Source organism: Nicotiana sylvestris, chromosome 8 (assembly GCF_000393655.2).
Source record: "Nicotiana sylvestris chromosome 8, ASM39365v2, whole genome shotgun sequence".
Taxonomy (NCBI): domain Eukaryota; kingdom Viridiplantae; phylum Streptophyta; class Magnoliopsida; order Solanales; family Solanaceae; genus Nicotiana; species Nicotiana sylvestris.
The window spans coordinates 76,744,624-76,754,546 of NC_091064.1; the positions used below are offsets into that span (position 1 = coordinate 76,744,624).

Genomic DNA, 9,923 nt, shown 5'->3' on the forward strand with positions numbered 1-9,923 from the left:
ACATGGAAATGAAAGGAGCACAAAAGCCAGAATACGACCACGACCTCCTGGCCCCTTCCTCGCCACCCTTCTATTTTCCTGTCCACTAAAGTTTTCTCATCCCACTACACAACCCCTTGCCCTTGGTTAGAAAGCTAGCCAACAGTATTATGTTCCAGATGACAAGGGAGAAGAGGATAAAAAGTGGCAACGCAGAGTAGGAAGTTGGCAGTTATCACGTTCTGCTACTGTTTTTCTTTTTAATTTCTCTCTTTATTTTTATGATATTTCAAATAGTTATTTTGTTAATTTTTGAGTACTCATTAGCTTTCATCAAATTCAGGGATTAAGAGTGCACATGTGATTGAATTAAAGGTCAAACGTCTGTTGTTGAATACAATGTTTTAAAAGGCCCCTGGGGCGGGGCACTATCAAAACTCCCTGAGGCTCATGTGTGGGGCTTAGTTTTGTGAGGCTTACGCCCCAAATGCTCGACTTTGCGCCCGAAACATGCCTAATGCTCAACGCCCGGGGCTCGCCTAACAGTTCCTAACACAAATCATGCGGAAAATTCCTTAATTAGTACTGTCGACACTCAAAACTCTTCAATAAATGAATCATGCGTAAAATTCCTTAATTAGTACTGTCGACACTCAAAACTCTTCAATAAATGAATCATGCGTAAAATTCCTTAATTAGTACTATCGACACTCAAAACTCTTCAATAAATAAATGATTTAAGCTCTACTCATCTATAGAAAAAGATTGAGAGTAGCTCAAAATAATGAATCATGGTATTGCATATTTACTAATTGAGAACGTCGGGATGGTGAATATCATTTGAATATTTCTTCAGAAAATAGATAGTCAAGATTTACATCTTCACTTATTATACGTCTTCATATCTTAGTTTTATGTCTTTCAAAATTATCAGACTTTTATTATTTTACTACTCCCTCCGTTTCAATTTATGTGAACCTATTTGACTGGGCACGAAGTTTAAGAAAAGAGAGAAGACTTTTGAACATGTGGTGTTGCACATGTATTTTGTGTGGCTATAAATCATTGAATAAAGGTAAATTGTTTCTAAATAGGGAAAATGGGTCATTCTTTTTGGCACGGACTAAAAAAGAAATAGGTTCACATATATTGAAACGGAGGGAGTACTTGCAAGCAATTTTATATTTACTCTTAAGGAGTAATATTTTAAATTACAGTACTGATGAAGTGTATTGATTATTAACTTTTAGAGGGGTAAACTATGTAGTTTAGTAATATCTTTTAGTAAATTGTAATTTTTTAATTGTTCGAAAGATAATGCATTATAGTTGATTTTTATCTCATAGTATTTTAAACTATATTTATGAGAAAATGCTAGTTTTTTTATGAGTTATTTTAATCCTTCTTAATTTTCTTAAACTTTTAATATACTTTATATACTTTTTGTGCTTATTATGCTATTTTATTAATTTATAAATTGAGAAATTTAAAGGTCCATGGGGCTTACACCTCGCCCCACGTTAAGTAAAATGCCCCATCTCATGCCCCCACCTTTTAAAGTACTGGCTGAATATTATGGGGAGTAAATTGAAATAATGTAATAATTCATGGGCCAAAATTGTTATTTTCCAGAAAGAGCAGTAACTTTGTGAGGAATATATCTACATGGGTTTTGCTAACCTACTACAACTTTTGCTTTCATTGTCTTGCCCTTTCTGAAAACATTACCATCCTTTTAATACCAGGGGCATTTTGGTCATTCCAACAAAAATACTGAAAACCCTTATCCTTCACCGTCCGGAAGGTCGTCTATTTGTTCTTCTCAATTGGCGATTATTCTTTTTTTTTTTTTTTTCAATTCTCCACCAGTGAATCCCCATCCCTATTTTTATTTCCGGCGGCTGTTGATCTTTATTTCTTCCCCCAGTCACTCCTCCTTTTCGTTAGCATTGTAGTCATTTTACTTTTCCAGTGTAAATTGCTACTATCAACGGAGTAATGATTTGATTATGATTTGAGTTTTTTTTCATGTCCTTTATATTCCATAAAGCTGGACAACAAATCTTAGGAAATATAAGCCTTTCGCAGTAAATATAAATGGAGAAGATTTCAGTATTTAGCTTGTGGAAACTATCAGGAGAGGAAGAGTTGGATAAAAAGCAAAATTATAAGAACCAGTTTGCACTTCGCAGAGACTGGGAAGATCAAAATGTGAGTGAGAAAGGAAGAAAACCAAATTGGGTAGAAAGACAAAAATATCCATCTCACTTATGCATTGATAACATGCTGTTAGGGGTATTTAAGGAAAACAAAAGATGTATACAATGCTAAACTACTACAACTATGTAGTAGGTTCGCAAAATACACACACACATGTATATATATTTATGTAAAGATGTTAAGGAATGAGGTCAATCTTTTGAGACGACCTAAATTGTGAAGTAGGTCAGGCAAAAGGGAATGTATATAATGTTTAATATTTCTCACCTTCTAATTATATAAGGTTTGTCAATTAGCTTAAAAGCAGGGGATTAAATAATTCCAGTACAGGTTGCACTAAAGCCATCAATGCGCAGTTGTGGTCATGTCTGCATACCATTAAAATGCACTTTATTGTTGTCAAAATACTTTTATTAGTTTCGGGAGTAACTGATACTCCTTTCCGGTACTAAGCATCCTTCCAGAGTCCTCCTTAATAAGTCAATTCCTAAATTTTCATTATCTATTACTCCCAAAGGCTTTCAATTCGTTATCTTCTCAATAAAAATAAAGAAGCGCTCGAACAAGGTGACTGCTTCTCGTCTCAAGTGACCTGCATTTGAGCGCAAAATGTGAGCACATCATTGAAGCACACCGGGTCGACATGCTGAAGTGCATTAATCCTCGTCTCACTTCAGTCGCTTTAGCGAGAAGTGATCGATTTTGATAACACTGCATTTTAGATAGTTATATTTTTGTATCTTGTTTTCTTTCAATCAGTGTTCCTTTTCTTTCTCCAGGTATAACTTAGCTGCTATTTGCCTTTCTCAACTTTGCTTTCTGTTATGTGGAATTCTAGTCCACTGACATAATTTTTGGTCTTCTAGGTAATGTTGTTGCACTGTTACATGCTTTCTTCTGTAACCTACCCCAAGAATGGCTTGAGGGAACTCATCTTATCATTAAGCACCTTAGGCCTGTGACATCTGTTGCGGTATTAAGAATAGCATTTCGTATTATGGGTCCTTTGCTTCCGAGGTTGGCCAATGCTCAGACCCTTTTCAGTAAGGTACAAACTTTTTCAAGTTAATGTTCATTTTTCTCTTAATGTGAGATCAGTAAAGGGTTAACTTAGGGGATTTGAGTTTGATTTACTGTATTCAGGGAAAACCTAGCTTATTTTATGCTCGCGTATCATTCTCCTGCATAATATTCCTTGTTTTCTCCATGTGAAAAGAAAATATGAATGAACGGTGTATACTAAGTTCAGAACGAAGCAAAAGCGCCTTGAGAATTCGAATTATATAGGATGCTTAAATTTTTCAAGTCGGTGCTTTGATAGTGCCTTGATTGGAAAGCTGAACCTGGGACCTCTTATCGGCCTGCTCAACAATGATCGGCAAATAGTGCTTTGGGCGGTTACGCCTCGATCGATGTGGCTGATTCAACCGACCATGCTAGAGCAGCCTGCTCTTAGTCGTTATTTTCTTTCTCAAAAGCCCATCTCCTCTGGAAGATAGTCTAGGTCTGATCCTGAATTCCTTTATAGGATTTTGATAGTCAGTCACGATGCTCTATAATGGTGGTGTCTGGACCAGCTTGCGCACATCTCGACTATTCCACTGGGTACTTATTACCTCCCATCAGCACAAGTACTGGGGAATAATAACAGAGGGATTAAACATTGTACATTGCTCATTTCCCTGAAATCTTGGGGTTGGAAGTAAATATACGCTGGACACATAGTCACGAGGCCTGGAAACAGAAATTAAAGTTTGCTCACATGCACTTAATTTTTATGGAAGTCCATCTCTGCTTAATGTTTACAAAAAATTTGTCCTTTCTGGACAAGTTTGGTTTTCCCTTTAAAAATACTTAGATTTTAAAGGGCATAAAATTCCATCAACTTTACAGGGTTATTTTCGTCTATCAGCATTTCAGTTTGGGTCTTCATGTTTATAACATTGTAGATAGAAATATGTATCCATCAAAGGCACTTCAGATCTTTCTTATGTTCTGCATTCTAATGGACAAGGGATGATGGAAGTCATAAATATCTCTAGTATGCAAATATGTTCATAATTTATATTCGATTTGTTATTTTGGAACTGATTTAAGTTAGGAAAGGGAGCACATTGCTAAAGTCATTTCTGTTTCCATTTCTTTCGCTTCCATCTATTGGAATATCATCTGGTAGACACTATCGCTACTTTTGAATATTTTGGTGGATGTCTTTGGGAGGAACTCACAGCTATCAGCACCTATTGAAGCAACTGAAATTACTGATCTTATTGACTTCCTGTAAGAATCTTTTTCTTCTCCGTGTGTTTTTATCTATAAAAGTTGTAGCTTTCTTTAATGCATGTTTTTTACATTTTTAATTTATTCTTCAGCAGTTACAACATCGTTTTGCTTCACGTGTCATTTTGTTGCCATGCTTAAACGATTTATTCCTCAGGCATCATGTAATTCATTACGAGGGGCAGGGAGGGCCAGTGCAAGCGTCTAGCAAACCTAGATCTGAAATTTTGGCTCTTTTTGGACGAGCAACAGAAAATTTGCGTCCAGATGTTCAACATCTTCTTTCCCACCTCAACAGTGATGCAAATAGTTCTATTTATGCTGCAACTCACCCAAAAATTGTCCAAACTCCTTAATTATTGTTGTATCATGCTAGCTTCTTTATCAAGTGCTCCTTTATGTACATCTTAAAAAGAAGAGTATTTGATTCCAGGAATTTAATGCAACTATTTGATGGCATTAAGTTGCTTTTGCAGCTATATCTCATCGCCACTGATATAGATAAATATAGAACTGTGTACCAAATTTTTGTTTAGGAGCACAAAGTTACTGAAATGCCACCCCTCCAATAAGAAGGGAAGGTCTATATAGACTTTTTACAATTTTGTACTGATTATTTAGGCTTAGGTGGTTGAAGACTTGAAGCGTTGCTTTAAGTTTTGAATTGGTATGCAAATTCCGGTACTAATTCAAAGGAGTTTGTTACACCATCCACTTTAACCTTATCTTTGCTTGATAACTATGAAAATCATTGCAAAGTTTTCTGAATTGATATTTCGTCGTACTTGAATCTTTTATTAAGCAATGGGTTACGGTGACTGTGTTCCTGAAATTGTAGTTCAACTCCTTACATCTTCCAAGTCGTATTATATTTGCTTCACAAATAATTCCATATCTGATGTTATTGAACATTTTGTTTATGTTTAGTTCAACTTTTGTTTATCCATTCTTGTAGTAATTGAGTGGAAGATAATTTGTCCGCAAAATGATGAATTATGACGATTGAGTATACTAATCTAGTGGATTATGGCTTAATCCAAATACATGGTATTATCAATTGTGAATTGTTTGTATCAATACTTGTCTAAACATGCTTCACCAATTGATTAACATGTAGTTTAGTAACCCAGGTTCAGTAAAATAAATAATTTTTCTCCTTAAACTAATGGGGCCTACTTCTCTTTAAACCTTGATTATTATTTTGAGAAAAGGATGCTTAGAGCTTCTTTTAAAGACTTTATGACCAAAATGCTCCTATTTTTAAAAGAGCAAAAAACATAAGTGAGCAAAATTATACGAAAATTTCCATAGATGTAGTAACACTAGGTATTTTACACATAAGGCAACTAAATAATTATATTCCTAGCAAGAGTCCTTTAAACCCTATACCTTAAATCAGGCATCCAAGTGAACGGTCTTTTAGTTGTTGGTTAACATCCTTAGCGTCAATTAAGATGATTAACATCCTTAGTGTTATGCAATAGATATTCGTAATGACCGTAATCCTTTTTTATTCCATAATTCCATATATTATATAAAGAGATGAGAAGCAATTAATAGGAAACAAACAACTGAAATATCTCGTATACTTCTTCTGCCATGGATAACAGAATCATAATTTTGGTTCAACCGAGTGGTGAAGGGAATATGCAACACAAGTTTAAGAATTTTAGCGTCGACGGGGTGTTGATCAATATGGATTGGGATTTAAAGTTATTTGTTCGGAGATATCAAAGATACTTGGAGTTGATGCAAACATTAATATGATGGATATTGGATATTCTGTGAAAGAGTATTTGCCACTAATGAAAATATATGACGACAGGAGTTTGGGCTTGTACGTGGAGTTGAAAAGGAAAAATTTATCTCATTGATTATCCATTGTGTATAACATTTAAAGAGCATGTTAACGATGGCTCATGCTCGAATCCGGTTGTAAACAAATCAAATTCCAATGTGTTTTAGAATTTTTCAATGATTGACAATCTGGAAACCGCTGAATGGATTAGTTCCGAAAATGGAGAGGACTATGATGTTATGCAGATCGATGAATATGGTATAATCGACAACAATACACGTCAAGAGGTTAATGAAGGGCAGTTGTACAAAAATAAGGATATACTGCAAAATGTTATGAAACATCTTGCAATCCGAGAGAAGTTCTAGTTCAAGGTTGAAAGTTCAAATAAGACCAAATAAATGTAAATTTATCGTATAATTATATATAATGCTAGGATGCTTTGTAAGTTGTATATTTAATTTAATAATGGTAATCTTATATAAATTTCAATGAATACATCAATATGCCCGGCTGAAGATACATGTTTATAGCTAACTACATCAAGTGTATTTCATGTCTTGTAAAATTATATGCATGGCAGATTCATAATCGCGCACAGTAGCACTAATATTTAGTATAGTTATATTCCTATATACTATTTTTAAATGATATAAATTTAATATAAAATATTTTCTGAAAGAAATTTGAATTATGTTTGTAGCTTTTGCTAAGTAGGATTGACAAACTAGCATTTGGGTAAAAATATTGAATTGGTGTTTTAGATTATATGCACGAATTATACGTCGAACGATGGTTGTATTATGTATGTGTTAGTAGAAATTCATACAAGTTTTTAGCCGAGTTACTAAGTTATTTTTTATATATGAAATCAAAAAAGTAAATCACGTATGTAGCATAATCAGATTGCAGGTGTTATCTTGTATGTATGGATGATCAGTGCTCATGAAATCTTAAGTCATCAAGCCTAAACAACTTAAATATAATTTAAGATGAGGACGTTTGAAAAAGTTCACACATGTAAAAATAATTCTAGATTATTTTCACAACGGCAGACTACCTCTAATCTCGTTGAGAGTTTGATAATGAACAAGTTAGATAATCCTAAGTTGGAGTATACTCTAGCAGAAATACAACATGACATCAAAACGGATTAGGAAGTTGATTTCAACTATAAGAAAGCATGGAGGTCGAGGGAAAATGCTTTTGAACTTTTGAGAGGTAAACCAAGCGATTCGTATAATAAGCTTCCGAGGTTTTTGTATAATGCATACAAATTCTGGGTCCATGACAAGGTTGGAAAAGATGATGGGTGCTTCTTATATGTATATGTAGCACTCTACTCATCAATTAAAGGGTGTGAGTACTGCATGCCTAATGTAGTAGTTGATGGAAGCTTTCTAAAATCAATGCACAGAGGGACCTTACTTACGGCCTGCGCGCAAGATGCGGCAGGTGAATTGAAGTAGATATTCATTGAATATAATGTACTAAATACAAATTATCTACATTTTTTCTTTGTTATGTTAACCGATAGAGTCTTCAGATAGTATTTTTTTATTTATCGTATAAATCATGTATAATTAATCATATCGTTGTACTTTTACATCAAATCTGCTTTATTTAATTTAATTGTATAATTTATGCTTAAGAAAAGTTAATTTTTTTGATGTTCAATTAGGTAAAATAATCCCGCTCACATATGCTGTGATTAATTCGGAGAATGATGCATTATGTGAGTGGTTCTTCCAGAATTTTCTAGAAACATATGGTATAAGGGAAGGAATGTGCATTGTATCCGACATGTATGCATATTCCATCTATGGAATAACATAAAGTTGAGGTTCAAGATGAGCCAAAACAAAGTAGGGCACATATTTTTTGCTATGGCTAAAGCATACACAATTGAGGAATTCAACCAATACATGTCAGAAATATGTAACCTTGATGAGAGAGTTAAACAATACTTATTTGACACTGAATGTGATAGGTGGTCTTACTCATTCAACCGTTAACAGGTCCATGGTGATGACCTCAAATATTGTGGAATCCATGAATTCTGTTAATATGGTGGCGAGGGTTCTACCTATCTACAATCTGCTTGACTACCCGATGAAGTTGGTTGCGGCTTGGAATAACACAAACAGAAACGGAGAACTAGCAACTGGTACAAAGCTTAGCACAAAGTATGAAGTATTGCTGAGGAAAAAAATCATTGCGTCAAGAACGATGACGGTAAGTTAAACTGATATACAAGGTATAAAGTTAGAATATATATAATGATATAATAGAGTGTACTGATAAAAGTGTTACTACTTAAAAATGATATTATGCTATGTATAAGGATACCACATGTAATGATTAAAATATAAAAACTTTATACAATGTATAAATGTATATTTTACTTCTCTATAATTTGGTATAATGCGGGTTACACCATCAAATGAACACTTGTATACAGTCGTTGATGATGGGAGGCGATTTGTGGTGTGCATGCAGGAAAGAAAATGTAGTTGCAGAAGGATCCAAATGGATGTGATACCATGTGAGCATGCGTTGGCGATTGTGACAAAATACCACATAGATGAGTACCACTATTGCTCACTATACTGTAGCAAGGATTACATGTTGAAGACCTATGAAGTTCCGGTTTATCCAATTCCTTACGAAAGTCAATGAGAAATACCTGGAGATGTCTTAGGAGATGCGGTTAAGCCACCAAAAGTTAGAGTTAAACCTGGAAGGTTAACGAAGATGAGAATCAAATGTGCTGGTGAGTTCTAGGCAAAAAGATGTAAAATTACATGCTGTTTGTATGGACAACAAGATCACAACAGGAAAGCCTGCAGGAATCCTCCAAAGAATGCTTAGCTCTTATGCTAGTTTGCTAGTGATATCTTTAAGGAAAAGCTTTGTTCAAGCTGAAACAGTTGTTTGATACAAATTCATTCTGTATATGATAGATCTATTGGGTTCATATAAATGTTGGTATTTCCGGATGTACTTCTTACATCTTTTGTGAGTCGATTGAATATTGCCCTCCCGCAAAAGAGAAAGAGATGTCCAAGACTAAATTTGGCGGCAGCAACACATATTTCTATTTTTTCCATACCATTATTGTTGCGGAAGAACGTGGGTTAACTAACACATAATCACACACAAAGAAAATAGAGAAAAAAAAATCAACACAAGGATTTAACGAGGTTCGGCTAAGCCTAATCCTCGGGGGAAAAGCAGAGAGAGTTTTCCACTATGAATGAGAAGACAAACACAGTACAATCTATAGAATCCCCAACTACAACCCCTATGTATAGATCCCAAATAGTCCCAAACTTATAAGTTAAAGGTTTCTCAATTTGAAAAGGACAATAAGTTTTCCTTTCCCAAATCTATTAGAATACTGGTTTTTCCTAAACCTATAGGGATTATGAGTTTCCTAAAAATACAAGGAAATAATTCAAGCCACAAAATAACAAATTTTCCCCTTGGCTTGAATTCTCTTCGTCAACAAGAACAACGTCTCTCTACCTTTCCCTCAGCCCTTACGAGGGCTCCATTGAGTACTGCACACACCAATCAAATCTAGGCAATGCCTAAACTTGTTGAGAGACTCAATCTCTTTAGCCATAGCACTAACCCGTCGATT

The 9,923-nt window shown here is 34.7% G+C and overlaps 1 protein-coding gene across 2 annotated transcripts in view; it reads left to right on the plus strand.

Annotated features, from left to right (window-relative positions):
- Window positions 1-5,247, plus strand: part of LOC104219060 (mediator of RNA polymerase II transcription subunit 23) — an 85,322-nt gene extending 80,075 nt beyond the window's left edge. Inside the window, exons 19-21 of one of the 2 annotated variants that reach the window (XM_070152820.1) lie at window positions 3,066-3,247; window positions 4,376-4,479; window positions 4,637-5,247. In XM_070152820.1, coding sequence (XP_070008921.1) covers window positions 3,066-3,247; window positions 4,376-4,479; window positions 4,637-4,835 — 485 coding nt within the window. In that variant the 3' untranslated portion in view covers window positions 4,836-5,247. The remainder of the gene's footprint in view (window positions 1-3,065; window positions 3,248-4,375; window positions 4,480-4,636) is intronic. The other variant, XM_070152821.1, reaches the window with a different exon arrangement.
- Window positions 5,248-9,923: the final 4,676 nt, after the last annotated feature.